Source organism: Momordica charantia (genome assembly GCF_013281855.1).
Source record: "Momordica charantia cultivar OHB3-1 chromosome 4 unlocalized genomic scaffold, Mcharantia_2.0 BLBB01000004.1, whole genome shotgun sequence".
Taxonomy (NCBI): Eukaryota; Viridiplantae; Streptophyta; class Magnoliopsida; order Cucurbitales; family Cucurbitaceae; genus Momordica; species Momordica charantia.
The window spans coordinates 12,822,717-12,839,831 of NW_028275162.1; the positions used below are offsets into that span (position 1 = coordinate 12,822,717).

The following is a 17,115-nucleotide window of genomic DNA, read 5'->3' on the forward strand; positions in this document are numbered from 1 at the left end:
TTTCTTTTAAATCAGGCTTATTTTTTATATGGAACGAAATTTATTTTTTTCTTTTAAATCAGGCTTATTTTTTCATAATCTACATTTCCACCTATCTATAAAACACATTAAACTTTTTTACCAACATTTAAAAAATAAAAACAAGTTTTTAAAACTCAGGTTTTGATCTTGAAAAACAAGGTTTTCAAATACTTTTTTTTAAATTTAATTATTTTGAACGCAACTTTGATTTTAAAAATATTTTTAAAGTTGAAGGTTACAAAACAAATAAGCACATAGATAGACATAGTATCAATAAGTAGTGTTTTAAGCTTAATTTTCAAAAACAAAAACTAAAAAACCGAACCTAAACTTGAATAAGCAATTTTAGTAATTTTCCAGTTCTTGAAAGAATTTTATTAATTTAAAGGTGAAAATAGCTGCCCACTACACGTGCTGAAATGGTGTGTGGCAGAGTTACTGATATTCGTATCTCAATTCAAACTGGAGCATATTTCAAGACAGGGGAGGAGATTTCCTCCTTTGTCCTTTAGAAAAAAAATCAAACATAAAAATATCTCATTGAAAGGGGAAGGGCAAATTGGCCCATTTTTTTTCCTCAATGTCACAGCAATTGTTAAAGTTGAGAGAGAAGCAGCAGCAGAAGCAGAAGCAACTAATCAAATTTACAAGCAAAATATGTCTTAAACAATTGTAATGTATTTACAGAATTTGGAGCAACCGAGTTGTTCTCAGTCGAGATAAAAAAGAGTAACGATTTTGCGGAGATTTTTAGCCTCTTGGCAAGTTTCCATGAGCAATCTGCTATCATGAAATGCAAAGCAAATAACTTGCTGTACATGTGAAATTATGTCCATATTACATAACCTGCAATTTTTCCAAAAAAAATCAGTAACTGGATCGAGAGGCAACTAAAAGCACTTTAAAAGTATATGTACAATCAAAGCACTTGGCTACGTAGAAGAGTGTGAAAGCACTCGGCCTATGTACATTGTATGTATCTTGGATTACATTTTTCTTTCCTATGGAAGAGAATGGTAATGGATATTTTCATGTAAGTTTCAAACACGAAGCACAAGTTTATTATTATACTTTTCCTATATTCTTTTTGATAACTCGGAATCGAAGCTATTTAGCTTTTTAACCTCTTTATAACCCGTGCACCTACGTCCGTTCCAAGGCTCAAACATGAGAGACATCAAGGATTTTTGGTATTAAGATTACTCGAAGGTTCGAACACAAAACCTCATGACAACTGATACCACAAGATCTAGGTACTTGCTAATGGGGCTACCCTTGGGGGCATTATACTTTCACTATATAAAGTTATAATTAGCTTTATTGTCAACTAAGGGAAAAAGACCACAAACCTGCTAGCTTCTATTAGAGGTAGATGATCGTTGTGGGGCTTCTCGATCACATTCTTCACCTACAAACACCCAAGAAAATCATAAAGATTACAAATTTTAATAAACATACTATTGACCAATTCACCTCATCGACAATAAAACCAGATTATCAACTAAAGGGAAACTCCCAATACATTTTCTAATAAGTAGAGAAGTTAATCTCTCTCTCTCTTTTTCTTTAAAGTAGAAAGTAAAAGAGAAGTTCCTCTTTTTGGCATTTTTTTCCCCTGAAGAAAACATTGCATACGGTAAGTTTATGAAATTTTCAAGTGCAAAGGAACTCTAGTTATCATTTTTTAGAATTATTTTTCTTATAAGAAACCAAAACTTTTCATTGATTGTAAGAAAAGTAGAAAGAAAGGGGAACAACAAAAGGAGACCTCCAGGCCCAAGGAGCCTATACAATATGCTCCAAGTGGTCAAACCAACGAGTAAATAGAAACAAAAATAAATTTTTACTTTCCAAACTTCCTTGAGCCTTTTTAAAATTTTTCCTCAAACATGTTTAGAACAATGCACACAAACAAGCTCTGAGTAAATATTTTAAAGCCAACAAAACTTACTTTGGATAATAATTCCTGGCTCTCGGGAGGTTGTTTTTTCAAACTTTGTGGCAAAATGACAGTAAGCAATTCTGGTTTCTCAGCCCTCAATGCACCTCTGATAACTGCTGCATTGGTTCCAGATGCTCCTGAAGTATAGATGTGGTTCTTCTGCATACAAAAATTATTCAGCAATATGAAGTTCATGCACTCATCAAATACCAAAGAACCTTTCACAGTTCACTATAATGCATTGACATTAAATCACATATCCCACCGTTATAACCATTGCATAGCTAAGAATCTCAATGAGTTCTTGATGCAAGAAACCCATATTTCGGGTTCCAAAGAAACCAATGGCTCTAGGACCTTGTTGTTGAATGGCCAATAGCTCCTGCAAAAATAAAAACACATAGTAATTTGTAAGGAGCTTCACATAAGCAGTCTGAGGAAGAAATTGTGGTTACTGGCTAACTAGAGCAATGACAGAGGTTAATAAAAGGTCATCCAAAAGATCTGGTTCCTCGGGAGATTGTACCATTGCAAATGCTGAAGTCGTAGGTAAACTTTAGAAGAAAAATACAGAGTCTTGGTTTTTTTTTTCTCTCTCTCTCTCTCTCTCCTTTCTTTCAATCATATTTTTCAGAGATGGCTGACATAACTGTTCCCAACCTGGAAGACTTCGGTTCAAAGTTATATAACTATTGACTATAGCCAATATGGATAAGTGTTAGTATTTAGTTTCATAGCCATCAAAAAGAAAAGGAAAAGATAAGATTCCACAACACTCACCTGTAGATAATCAACATCAGGAACTGGTTTGAACTCGGACACCATAACAGATCCTGATCCTTCCACAATGGATTGGGCTTGGGTTGGAATTTGAGTGCCTGTCTCGTCATTAGACCCATATCCAAACATCTGCGTATTCTTCTGATGCACATTACTATTTTCATCTTCATCTCTACTTATATGCCCTTGAATCCACTATAACCAGTACATAAAAAAGATCCCCTGGTAGTAAATCATTAGTGAAAACAACTGCCCACAAACGTGGTAAAGTAAAAGCTTGCTATTTAACTATGAAACTCCAAACAGTCTCAATATTAAACAAAAGTTTAAATTATAAGGCTTGAAGCAAGTCAAGTCAACCAGATTTAGCCCTCCTCTTTGATTTAAAAAAAAAAGAGAGAAAAAAAAAAAGAGAATTTCTTCCGTAAACCAAAATAGGATAAGAATATAGAGTTTTCCACAAATAAAGATGCAGAGATAATAACAAAGCTGACTAACCATCAAAACTTGTAAGGACAACTCAGTTACACCAAGTACCAAGTCAATCAGAAGTATTGAAATATAACAAGATATAAGAACTACTATAACTACCAAGCTAAGAGGCACTGTCATGGGCACACGACACGGATACGACACGACATGGATACGACATGACACGGACACAACGACACGCCAATTTCCAAATAAAGTAGGACATGACACGCTAGGAACACGTTAATTTTCTTTTTTAAATATATATATATGTGTGCATATTTTAACATATTATCAATATGTAATACTATTTTTACCTTTAAACATCGACATAAATACCATAGGTCCATAACATTCATACAATAATCAATGTCATAAAAAACATCCAATATTCAATAAAACAAGTCTTACAAACAAAAACTACGAATTGAAATCAAACAATCGAAATCAAACAAAGTCTTCTAAACATTTTCCCCAACATTGTTAGCATCATCTTCACCAATTTGAGTCCCATCATCATTTAAAACTAACACGGAAGATAACGGAGGAAATGGCACGACTGTGCATAAAGAGCGTAGAGAGGGGAAGGAGGTGAAGAACAATATTTTTTTTTCACTGTGCGAAGAAGTAAAATTAGGTTTACAACATGATAATAATTTTGAACCCTAATTTTAAACCCTAATGGGCTTTGGGTCTTAGTAAAAAAACTCATTAAAAGACAATGTTGAAGTCCAAGTCTTTAAAAAACTCACTTTTAACAGGGGAAAAAAAAGGAAAAACGCCACTAGCGTGTCCCGTGTGTGTCAGACGCGCATCGACTGCGTGTCCGACGCGTGTCTGAAAATAAAAATAAAAAAAATTTCCGACACTTTTTCACGTGTCGGTGTGGACACCGACACCCAGCCTATTTAGGCGTGTTGGTGCTTCTTAGTAATTCGAGGTACTTGGACTGTTAATTGATAAGAAAAGAAAATAATTCTTACTTGATTACCACAAATGATTGATACAAGGCTATATAAATAGCAGTCACAAAGAAGAAACTAAAAAGAAATTCTTGCCTATTAGGATAAGGAAACACTTACCTATAGAATAATAAAAACCTAACCTAAATAAAATAGGAAACCTTTAAAATCAAATAAACTATAATTTAACACTCCCCCTCAAGCTAGTGAATGAATATTTTCCATTCCCAGCTTGTTAACCAAATGCTCAAAGTTGATGTTGTTCAATCCTTTTGTAAGAATATCTGCTATTTGATTGTTTGTTGGTACAAATGGAGTACATATGAGGCCGCTATCTAACTTCTCTTTTATGAAGTGTCTATCAACTTCAACATGCTTGGTTCTATCATGTTGAACTGGATTATGTGCAATACTGATGGCAGACTTGTTATCACAATAAAGTTTCATGGGCCCTTCCAATGAAATCTTCAAATCTTCTAAAATAATCTTTATCCACAGTAATTCGCAGATGCCCAATGTCATTGCTCTAAATTCCGCTTCTGAACTTGATCTTGCAACTACATTTTGTTTTTTACTTCTCCACGTCACTAAGTTCCCACCTAAGAAAGTATAGTAGTCAGAAGTAGATTTTCTATCGTCTATCGATCCTGCATAATCTACATCTGTATAAACCTCTAAATTAAGTTTCTCGCCTTTCTTAAACAACAATCCTCTCCCAATGGAGTTCTTCAAATAGTGGAGTATTCGGTACACAACTTGAAGATGAATTTATTTTGGACTATGCATAAATTGACTTACCACTTCTACAGCATACGCAATATCTGGTCTCGTATGAGAAAGATATATTAATTTTCCAACTAACCTCTGGTAAGTTTCCTTATTTACTAGAGGACTCTCTTCAGATGCACATAATCTATAGTTTTGATCAATCGACGTTCCTATTGATTTGCTGCCAAGCTTTCCTGTTTCAGAAAGTAAGTCAATCACATATTTCTGTTGTGATAAGAATATGCCTTGTTTAGAATAGGCTACTTCTATCCCAAGAAAATATTTCAGTCTTCCCAGTTCTTTAACTTCAATTTCTCAGTTTATCTTGCTCATTATTATCATTGCCAGTGACGATAATATCGTCCACATAAACAATCAATGCGGTTACTTCCCCTGTAGCAGAATGTTTTATAAACAATGTATGATCTCCTTGACTTTGTTTATAGTCCATCTTCCTCCTAACTTGAGAAAATCTACCAAACCATGCCCTAAGAGATTGCTTTAATCCATACAACGCCTATTTTAATTTACAAACTTTATTTCCTGCTTGCTGATACCCAGGTGGAATCTCCATATAAATTTCTTCTTCAAGATCACCATGTAAAAAACATCATATTGTAACATGTCCCATCCATGATTTATAGCAAGAGATAGAAGTATTCATACTGTGTTCATCTTGGCAACAGGCACAAAGGTTTCAAGATAATTAACTCCAAATGTTTGAGTATATCCCTTAGCAACCAACCGTGCTTTGTACCTCTCAAGTGTTCCATCTGCTTTTTACTTTACACTATATATCCATCGACATCCTACAACTTTCTTATCTTTAGGCATAGTAACCAACTCCCATGTTTTATTTTTTTCTAAAGCCTGCATTTCAAGATTCATTGCTTGCCTCCATTCTTCATGTTGTATTGCCTTCATATACGTTTTTGGAATATTTACCTGAGTAAGGTTAACCATAAAACTTTTGTACTGACTTGAGAGTTTGTCATATGATACAAAGTGAGACAATGGATACTAAGTACAAGTTCGTTTTCCCTTCCTTAAAGCAATCGGCAAATCCAGGTTTGACTCATCATTAGCAGATATTGTAATATCTGACTCCTCATTAGTAGATACTATAATGTCCGATTCATCACTGATTATTTTCTCTTCAATTTCAGTTATAGGGATATGTTCAGACTCTTGGACTTACGTATCTTTTTCAGTGTTCCTTCTTGAATAAACCTGTAATGGTATAGTAGTAGAAGGGTTTAGTTTATTTGATTTTAAAGGTTTCCTATTTTATTTAGGTTAGGTTTTTATTGTTCTAATTGGTAAGTGTTTCCTTATCCTAATAGGCAAGAATTTCTTTTTAGTTTCTTCTTTGTGACTGCTATTTATATAGCCTTGTATCAATCATTTGTTGTAATCAAGTAAGAATTATTTTCTTTTCTTATCAATTAACATGGTATCAGAGCTCTAGGTTTCCTCTAAATTTTTTGTGGGAATTAGGGTTTTGTGTTCATTAGGATTTTGTACCCATTAGGGTTTCGTCAGTGCTGCTGTTTTCCGATTGCTGTTCGTGGGTTTCATCTCTCCGCCAATCACCGTCGCTGTGGCCGTGTGCTTTCGTCACCGCCAATCGCCACCCATCGCCTTCGCCCCTCTGGTTGTCGTGGGGTAGCACTTAGGTTTCTGGTTTCAGAAAACACCTGAGCCGGTGCAGTTTGATTCATCTATTTTGTTTGGTTTGGGTGGTTTGGTCTGGTTCTGACGTTTCGGGTGGGGTAGCATCTATTAGGGTTTTTGCTTCAGAACATTTGTCGGTTCGGTCAGTCCAGTTCAATCAACCCGATTCGGACGGTTCGGTTCAGATAGTCCGGTTCAATTAATCCGATTCAGCCAATTCGACAATTGGTTCGATTCTCACAGTGGTTCGTTTCAATCAGATCTGGTTTGGTTCGGCATATTTTGGTTCGATTCAACTGGTTTTGATTCGGTTCAGCCCTCTTTCGGTTCGGTTTAGTGCTGATTTTTCAGTTTTATGCGTGGTTCTCCATTTTCTGAGTTGTTGTTTAGTTTTGGTATCAATGTCACAATCGCCCAAAATTACAAAAAAGTTGGACATACATGAGATCAAACAATTAAGGAGCTTCTTAAAAACTTTGGATAATGCTCCTTGTAAAGGTACAGGTTCGGTAACTTTGACGAGTACAACTTCTCAGCCTAAACGTTGTACATGGATTATTGATTCTGGTGCAACAGACCATATGAGGAATAGTAGCTATCATTTTATCTCTTTTAGTATTTGTCCGAGCAATAAGAAAATTTCTACAGCAGATGGTACCTTGGTAACCGTGGCTGGTCAAGGAGACATCAAGATAAATTCAAACATTACTTTAAAGAATGTGCTTCATATACCACGTTTAACTGTTAATTTGATATCAGTAAAGAATTTGATCAAAGATTTAGGTTGCAGAGTAATTTTTTCTGATTCTTCTTGTATTTTACAGGACCAGGGCAATGGGAAGATTATTGGACTTGCTAATGAAAAAGATGGACTTTATTATCTTAATGAACTTGTCGATCAAACTAGTGTTCCAATCTCCTTCACCTCACAAACTCATCATCCTTCAAGTAAGCTTTTGTTGAATCATTATAGACTAGGACATCCTTCGTTTTGAACCCTTAAAATATTGTTTCCTGATTTATTCCAAAATCTTAATCCTAAGTCAATTCAATGTGAAGTTTGTGAATTCGCTAAACACAAGCGTGAACTCTTCCTAATAATAAACGAATATCAGTTCCCTTCTCTCTTATTCATACTGATGTTTGGGGTCCTTCCAATGTTCCAAATGTTTCCAAATTTCGTTGGTTTATTGTGTTCATTGATAACCTAGGAAACACGGACACACATTTTTGGGCAAAGTATCTGTGTCGGACACGTGTCCGACACGGATACGCCCGGACACCTGCTAGACACGTATCAGACACGCATTTTGGCGTGTCTGATTTTTTTTTTTTTTTTTAAATCGGACACAGCTGGACACGGTATGGATACGGGATGGACACGGGATGACAGTTTTGTGGGTTTTCTGAGCCCAAATAAGAAGGTCCAATGCCCATTAGTAATTAAAAAAAAACAAATAAATGATAAATAAACTAATATCCACCCACGAAAATGAAACACACCACCCACTCCACGAAGCCGACGCCGCTGCCACTGACGCCGACGCCCGCTTGCCCTTGCCGCTGCCGACGATGCAACCCTGCCCTCTGTTTTTCTTTTTTGCTTCTTAGGTAAACTCTAATAACCTAACTTTTTTATTTTTCAACCCTCTGTTTTTCTTTCATTTTCATATACTAAAAACAATTCTCATTTTTTAAACTGCTTTTTGAATTTTGACCATTTTATTTCACTAAATTTAAACTTTATTTTTCTTAGTACCTGCGTTTTGTTTCTGTCCCTTTCTTTTTTTTTACAAGGACTTGGTCTCTGTAAAAAAATATTAAAAAACTTTTACAAGGACTTTTTTAATATTTTTTGGGTTAAATTTACATAAATCCTAAAAAAAATTAAAAAAAAAACGTATCCCAACGTGTCCGTGTCCTAATTTCTTAGTAATTGACATATCGTCGTGTCCTATCGTGTCCGTGTCCGTGTCCCGTATCCGTGTCCGTGCTTCTTAGTTGATGACTACTCGAGTCTCATGGGTTTATCTTTTAAAACAAAAATCCGATGGTGGTTCTACCATTCAAACATTCTTTCATATGATAGAAAACGAATTCGGGATCAAACCCAAACGATTCCGCTCTGACAATGCTCGAGATTACTTCAATCAAAACTTAACATCCTTCTTACAGCCTAAACCATACTACCAATTCGATACCCTCATTCTTACAACACCATTCTATTTATAACAACTCTCCCTAACAACTTCCTTATCTAATTACTAAGGTACCCTCAATACCCAAATAATATCCCTAATTATCCTCAGGCTCATTCCTATCACAAACATACAAATAAGATGTATATTTGTATGAACTACACTCAGTAAATCAATAAAGTTCCTACATTTTCAGACATAGCCTTTGGAACCAGACGATACCAACTAGTAAAATCCTCGACTATCCGGCTTCATCAATCAACAAGAATAATAAAGAAGAAAGTGACGTTAATAGTTAAAAAAAAAAAAGAAAGAAACTGCTTTCGGGGATATGGCTGAAAAGAAAAAACTGCACATTCTGAATGTGCAGTAAGATTTTGATACTTCATTAGAGAACCTGATTTTGGTTGTGCTTGCTCATGATGTAAATCTCTCCCCTTTTTGTAATAAAACCCTTTCTTTCCTCTTTATTCAAAATTTCGAAGAGTTCATCCTAACATCCAAAAGGCTAGAGCTGAGGCTTTCCTTCCCTTACTCATGTAATTTCATTCATTAATTATATTTGAAGAGATTATCATGACTCCATTTATTTTTTATTTTTTGAGTATAACATGTTGGGGAGGGGACTCGAACTCACGACCTCTTAATTGGAGGTATATTCCAATTACCACTAAGCTAAGCTCGCTTTATACACGCATAATTTCTTTTAAAGCTTCATGTATCTTATAAATAGGTCAATCAATTTACAGAAAGGAATCATAGACTGTTTGGGGGGTGGAGAAATACGTGTACTATGTATGAGATCTCATTAAATATAATACTTCGTTATGCGGCTCGATTTCTAAGGCCTTTTGTAATTATCCATTAGGCTTCATTCTTTTGGATTAGAGTCCTTTTCTTTAGAGGACTTCCTCTCTCATGCCTGTCTTTTTGTAGGCCCCTTTCGTTGGCCCTCTTTCGTTCTTTTGTACTCTTTTCATTTTTCTCAATGAAAGCATTCTTTCTCCTAAAAATAAAATAAAATAATAAATAAATAATAAAAAATTACAGAAAAGATCGTTAACAAGAACATTTAATTGGAACTTTTAACTGACTCCAGAAATTTATCTAATATCCGAACAACAAAATCATCATACAATTAGAGTTTCAATGAAGCAACAACTTAGTCATTAAATTTTCCCTGAGAAATCCAGTAAAGAGCTACAGAGAGACTTTATTTTTTATACTTGCCTTTAAATAAACAAGAATATACTAGTATTTGAGAAACCTAGTCTATATCATAATTTGTTTTTATACGTGACGGATATTTCATAAATGAAATCCTTTTAAAAGCTTTATGAGCAATGATACCACTAAATCCTAATAAAACAAGTTCAAAGTCCCTCAACTGCAAATATAGTTTGTAGAAATCAGAAGACTATTGTACCCCAGTAATAATAGACTACTTGAAGCAAACTAGACATTAACTCAGGGAGAACTTAAAGTTTCCAAACAGAAGGTTCATTGAACATTATCCAACGAGTTTTTAATGTACTTCTGCATCTTCACAGCTCACATTCGGAATAAAATAAATGTTAAGCATCTGCTATACAATGTGCAAACTCTTCATAATGGCATCTACTCCATCAATTACCCATTAAAAAATCAAATTTACCCTTAAGGCCACATAAATGGGAAATTGATAGATATAACCTACAAAAGTTTTCGCCTTTTTTTTTCCGATAACCGAGAGTCGGAACTTGGCTCCTCTATACCTAGGGGCACCCACGTCTGCCCCAAGGCCAAATGACCACCTTTTTCAGATTTACTTTTCTAACCTAATATATGCTTTTCTGAATGTCAGGGCAAATAAAAGGACTGTGCCCCTTTTCATTCTCATCTCTTCTCTTGTTTTTCGATTTTCTTTATCTTCTCACTGAAAAATCACCCCCAATTGTTCAATGGCATTTGGAAAGACCCAAAAGAGATAAAATTCTTTCTCTGGGAACTTGGCCACAAAGCCATCAACACCCAAGATATACTCCACCCTTCACAAATATCTCCCCACAATGATGCACTCTTTGGAAAAAGAATCTAGAACCACAACAACACATCTTCATTTTCTTGTGACTGAATTTTTTTTGGGATTGTCTTCTATCAAGCTTCGTTATCCATATGACTCTTCCAAACTATGGTTCAATTATCCTCTCAAGCGTTCTTGGAAATCTCCCGTTCAAGGATAAAAAAGCTTTGGATGAGTTTTATTTGAGCTTTTATATGGGTCATTTGGCAAGATAAAAAAACAAAGAATCTTCAAGGATGTGGAATGCTCTAATGAACGTTTTTTTTTTTTTAATGTTTTTTGGTTGTTACTTGGTGTAAATGCTCACCCCTTTTCCACTGCTATAGCTTTCATTCTCTTTTATCTAATTGGAGAAATTTTTTGAGTTCCCTTGGATCAGAATTTTACCCACCTTTTGTAACTTCATTTCATACAATCAAAGAAATTCCTCTTTTGGATAAGAGACAAATATATTAACACAAAAAAAAACCAATGAAATAGTTTCTTATCAAAAAGAAAAATAGCAAAATATATTTAAAATATTGTAAACTAACTGCAGCTTCAACATACTTTTGGAGGGTACTAAGAAAAAACATACTTTTGGAGGAAGGTCGTTGAGGCAAATTTTGGCTCTTCCAGTACAGGCAAGAGGTCAGATACTTTCTCTCTTCACTCTTCAAAAGACTCTAGAAAATATCTTCTCAAGCACAAATACCTCATTTACTCTAAAATGCAAGTGGCAGTAGGCTTATGGCTCTTCAGCATACTTTTGGGAAGATCTCTGGCTGGGCAATGTGCCTTGTTTCCAAAGTATTTCCAAGGATTTTTCTTTGTCCAGCCAAAAAGTGCCATCCATCATAGTCACGTGGATTTCTTCGACTAGGAGCTGAAATCTTGGTATAACGTGTAAAAAGTCTCAAGGATTGAAGAGCCTCCCTATCTCATATTTAGGCAGATTTCCAACCTAATTAGTTCACAGTCATTGCCATTGGACTTGTCTTATGGATCCTAATGGCAATTATCATTGAGCTCAATCTTTATGCATTTGTTGAGCAAGGGGGAGAAGGAGAGATATCTTATTTACAATATAATTTAGAAAGACCACCATCCGAAGAAAGTTCACAACCACAAGGGTCTAAACACCCATGACAAGATCCAAAAATGCCTCCCTTGTCGTGTGATTTTTCCAGGTTGGTGTACCCTTTAATAGAAAGATTCAAAGACACAGGAGCACTTTTACTCAACTATCCCGTTCGCAGGAAATTGCTGAAGTTTCTTACTTTCCACTTTTAATTAGCACTTGATAGTTCCCAAGGGCACAAATACCAATTTCCTTTGATATCGGTGGGGCATCAACTCAAAAAAATAAGAAGGTCCTTTGGCTTCATTATGTGAGTTTTATTTTGGACCTTTTGGCTTAAAATGAACAACAGAATCTTCAACAAAAAAATAATATATTCTGTTTAGTTTACAGAATCTTTATCCTTTTTCTTTTCATCTCTTTTATGGTGTAAACTTTCTTCTCCTTTCAACAATTATAGTATTAACACTCCTTTAGCCAATTGGAAGAACCTTATGTAATCTCCTTTGACATGGTGCTTGGCTTTTGCTTTCCTCTCCTCTCTTGTATTTACATAGTCTCTGTGCAATTGTTTCTTACCAAAAATTAAAAGAACTCCACCTTCACAAATAAATAAAACCCACTTCACATATATAAAAACTTCACCATATACTCACAAATTGAAGAACCTTCCTATATTTCCATTCCCGAGAACACCACGAATATCCAGAACCCATTTTACAATTTCATCATGGTTCGAAATGAAGAAAAACAATAAACCCTTAGCATGAAGAATCGCAACATGTCAAAAGGCGTAGGCATAACGAAACACTCGGATTCAGAGTCATTAACTTTAACAAGAGATTTGTGGAGACTAACCAACATAATTGCAGGAAAATGGAGAACGAAACGCGGAAAAAGGGTTCCAATCAGCAACATGAGTCGAGCAAGCAATAGAAAACAAACAAACAAAAAGAGAGAAATGGAGGAGAGAGATGTTAGCATACCAGAGTTTTATGGAGAGAATGACGGCGGGTGGAAAAGGGCTTGGGAGGAGCAGCGTGGAGGGAGAATTTAGGGCTTGGGGAGAAGAAGGGATTAAGGTTAATGAATCTGGAGAGGAAAAGAGAGGGAGGAGAGAGAGAGGGAATGGAGATGGAGATGGAGGAGAGAGATAAAGAAGAAGAAGAAGAAGAAGAAGAAGTCATCCTCTCTTCTGGACCTCTCTCTTTTTACCGGAAAAGTTATTGTGCTTTCGCTCCCAGCGTTACCTCTCTTTTCGTTCCTTTTTCTTTCTTTTTCTACGGAATCACAATATGAGAAGGCTGACCAAAAGCCTCGCTCTCGCACCCAAACAAAATGCACATATCAAACTTTCTTCTCTATTTTGGAATATTTGAAAAAAATCATGACTCCATCGATGAGACTGTTGCAATTAAACTTATAGCTTTTTGTTTGATTATCACTTTTTTAAATCGATGAGTATGAGGTTGTTCTAATTAAACTTCTAAATATTGCAAGATGTACTGTTTTATAAGCGAAATTATCCTACTAGGTTTAGAAAAGGCTTGAGACGCGAGGTACTTTCTAAAAACCTTACTTTTTGCTACTTTTAATGAAACCATTTACTGACTTAGGCATTAGAGTGTGTTGGGCTTAGAAACCACACTGGTGTGTAGGTGTTTGCTGGAACTTTCGTCGTTGGAGCATGGATTTAAGATTTCTATATCAACATTTGGCACTGTATAAAAGAGACACAACTAGTGCTCAACCCATTTTACACATGGACTATCATTTGACATGAGTATAAGAGTGGAGATAACCATGATGGAATCTTGGAAGATGAAGTATCGAATTGTGATCAACCTCCAAGTAGGATGGGACCTGGGGGCAAATTGAACCACGCCCTAAGATGCCTTCTCCAGAAAAGTCCAACTCGCCTTGTCCCAAAGTGAGGTAAGTTAAAAGACAACCACACTGGAGAAGAAGGTGGAAGGAACGAACAGGAGTTTGGTGATGCTGGTAGAGATCATGAATCGTTAGATTCAATTGGAAGGAACCTAATGTCATCAAATTGAGCAAGATCCACCGTCGGTCATTTGTGATCCTACAAAGGCAAAATGTCAATGATGGAGGATGTCAACAAGTCACAGATCAATAGGCAAAATTCAAATGCCATAATCAATCTGACTAGAAATGACAAAGTTCGAAGGAGCATGTTTGATCGACTAAGCGTCGGGGATGATGATACAGACTAATCTGTGCACAAGCGCACACAGTCATACAATTTAATAAGGAAATATTCAAAGTACCGCGTTCAATGACACGAGGTGCACTACGTGGCGAAGAAATATGGGTACGTATATTTTCAGATAGACTTGTTACACTAAGACCTACAGAAACATGTATGGGATCAGGGAAAGGATCCCCGAATATTGGGTATCTATTGTTAAACCAAGTAGAATACTTTATGAAATGGGCGGAGTATCTGAAAATATAGCTAGAAAAACTATTTCAATAGCATTGTCCAAGGGCTCTAAAAGGAAAATTTGATTTTCAAAACAATGTCTTAAAAGAAATTGGAGGTTGAAAGAAATATTAATTGTGTGTAATGAAATTGTAGAAAATCAAGCGGAAGGTGAACCAATTCAGTTAGAAATTAGGAAGTGAGCTAAGATTTTGTAAACTAATTGCTTTTTTTTAGTTCATATGGTTAAAACCTCTTGTAGAAATATGGGTGTTACTCACCACTTAAGATATAAGAAAAATCTTTTCTATACAAAGCTTTATGACACCAGAGCTTTGAATTTCTTCAAACTTTAGCTTTGTCACTGAAACCCCCTATCCACCGTCGTCGGAACCTTGGCCGATGTCACAAGACTAGCTTTCTTCCTCAGACAAAGTTGGCATCGTCGTTGCTGCACTCAGACAACGAGGCCGTCGTTGCAGCTGCTTCCACCCTGATTACGCTTGTTTACATGCGTAAAAAGAAGGTTTTAGATGCTGTTTTTACTATGTTTTAACTTTGTTTCGGACTTTTTCTCGGTCGTTTGAGTTCCAATTCATGCAAAATTCATATATGATGGTTTGTGGTTGGCTTATATTGTATTTATGACATTTTAGGACCATTTGGGAGTGCAAATTAATCAAAAGAAGCAAAAAGACGGAAAAACTATCATTGGAGGCGCCAGGCGCCTGGTAGCCTGCAGAAAACCTGGTTTTCTTCCAACTTTGCCCTTAATGAAACGCGTCTTCCAATGCGTTTTGGTGGTTCCAACCGATGCATACGTGTAGAAGAAGTGTTCAACTATCAGTTTGAGCATGATTTAGTCAATCAAAGGAGTTGGAAATGGGTGATCCACCAGCGTTTTAGGACCTACCTAACCAATTCTGCACAACTATAAATTCCAGCAGCTTCTCCACCAAATTCATCAAGTCTTGCTTCCTTCTCTTGATCATTCTTAGTGTTTCTTTGTTGCTTTCTAAGTACTTTTGAGTTGCTTTCATTAGTTGCTTTTAGTTTTTAAATCCCAAGCACTTTACATTCCTTTATTGAGCTTTGTTTTGTTTCCGTTGTTACTTAGTTATTTTCTACCTATTCAAATTTATAAAAATCCAGCACTTAGCTTATCTTTACTTTGCCTTTACTTTATTTTTAGTTAAGAGAATTGTGTTTTTGGAGGAAAGAGCACGTGACACTGCCCCTTGCTTGAAAGAGAAGGGCGAAGCTCTCAATCCCGAGCAAAACTCTCCGTTAGTTAACTTTTGTTTTTCACACATGCATTTCAATTTCAACCATTTTACTTGCTGTATTTTCTTCAATATGTCTTTCTAAATTCCTGTCTCTAGCCCGGTTATGGATAGTTAGCCTTTTATTTCTAAAAAGGGTTGCTAAGAAGTAGTGTTTTTGCTTTCCACTCATTGCTTAACATGTTTTCCCAAAAAGTTAGGATTTAGAGAAGGCCACTGTAAGTCTTAACAAGTCAATATTGAAAAGGTTGCTTATTTGCATTGTTGAGTGGTTAAACCGAGGAGAGGAGCGCCTTAGACATAAGGGTTCCGGTTAAGTAGCCTAGACATAGGACCTTAACCCGAGGTTGCGACTATTTCCATCCTAAAACTAAGATATCTCTCATAATAGACATATTAGGGAATGCCTTAGGACTTTGAACTTGCTTAGACATAAGTCAAGTGAAAAGCGTAGTCGTTGGTTCCTAAAGTAAAATGCATAACGTCCTTAGCGTATCCTTGATTCTTTGTTGACTAACTTGAAGTAATTCGGGCTAGGTTTTACCATTATAAGACCAAATCCCAAATCCAAAACCCTTATTTGTGACCACTTCCCATTTTACAAGAATCACTCATTTCAACGTTCACTATTCATTAAAACTTTAGAGTTTGGAAATTATTTAGAAGTCCTTGAGGATCGATACTTGGATACTCCATCCATTTTATATTACTCTGACAGGTGTGCGCTTGCATCTATAGAATTGTTACCACGCTTAGTGCGTGCGTTCAGCATAACCTCAGTCACACCCCACCGCGCACTTCGCAGTTGCCTCCTCCATTTTTTCCAGACAATGACCTAATTGTTCTCTTTGTTTCCTCTTATTTATTATATAATATTAGGATCAGAATCACAAATTCTCATTTCGTCCTTCACTAAGAGCAACCATACTCAGGTAACATGTCAAAAACTCAAAGGCCACAACTATCTTCAGTGGTCCCAATATGTGATGATGTTTAAGTATGGTGGTACGTGAGAAGACCATATCATAGGCAAAGTAGTTTCACCCAAGGCTGATGATCCAAAATTTCGCACATGGAGGGCCGAAAACAACAAAGTAATGAGTTGATTAATCAACTCCATGACTACCAAGATTGGGGAGAATTTTCTTCTATTTCAACTGTCAAAGAAATTTGGGATGTAGCTCGAGCCACATCCTCCCATAAGGACAACACTACTGAACTTTTCCAGATATAGACTACTCTTTGGGATCTCAAACAAGGCAAGGCGACTCATCTGTTACGTTTTATTATACCACTTTATCTTGCTATTGGCAACAATTAGACTTGTTTGACACTCATGATTGAAAATGTTCTATTGATGGTGCTCTTTTCCGAGAAATTGTGCAGATAAAAAGGATTTTCAAATTTCTTTTGGGCCTCAATACATCTCTTGATGAAGGTCCTTGCTC

General features: G+C 36.0%; 1 protein-coding gene across 2 annotated transcripts; it reads right to left on the reverse strand.

The window, feature by feature from the left end:
• Positions 1-561: 561 nt before the first annotated feature.
• Positions 562-13,234, reverse strand: LOC111024157 (uncharacterized). 2 transcript variants are annotated; one of them, XM_022301772.2, is made up of 6 exons: positions 12,925-13,234; positions 2,744-2,938; positions 2,229-2,345; positions 1,973-2,122; positions 1,371-1,429; positions 562-867 (listed from the first exon to the last, which is right to left on the reverse strand). In XM_022301772.2, the coding sequence occupies exons 1-6, from the start codon at positions 13,123-13,125 to the stop codon at positions 732-734; spliced, it is 858 nt and encodes a 285-aa protein (XP_022157464.1). In that variant the 5' UTR covers positions 13,126-13,234; the 3' UTR covers positions 562-731. The 2 variants fall into 2 exon arrangements, with proteins under 2 accessions (XP_022157464.1, XP_022157465.1); XM_022301773.2 differs by having other exon boundaries at positions 2,744-2,965; positions 12,925-13,064.
• Positions 13,235-17,115: the final 3,881 nt, after the last annotated feature.

Coding starts and splice junctions, on each gene's coding strand:
- LOC111024157 (XM_022301772.2), bottom strand. CDS start 13,125: ATGACTTCTTCTTCTTCTTCTTCTTCTTCTTTATCTCTCTCCTCCATC. Junction 1,430..1,972: donor GCCAGGAATTATTATCCAAA/GTAAGTTTTGTT, acceptor GGGTGTTTGTAG/GTGAAGAATGTGATCGAGAA. Junction 868..1,370: donor CCTCTAATAGAAGCTAGCAG/GTTTGTGGTCTT, acceptor GAAAAATTGCAG/GTTATGTAATATGGACATAA.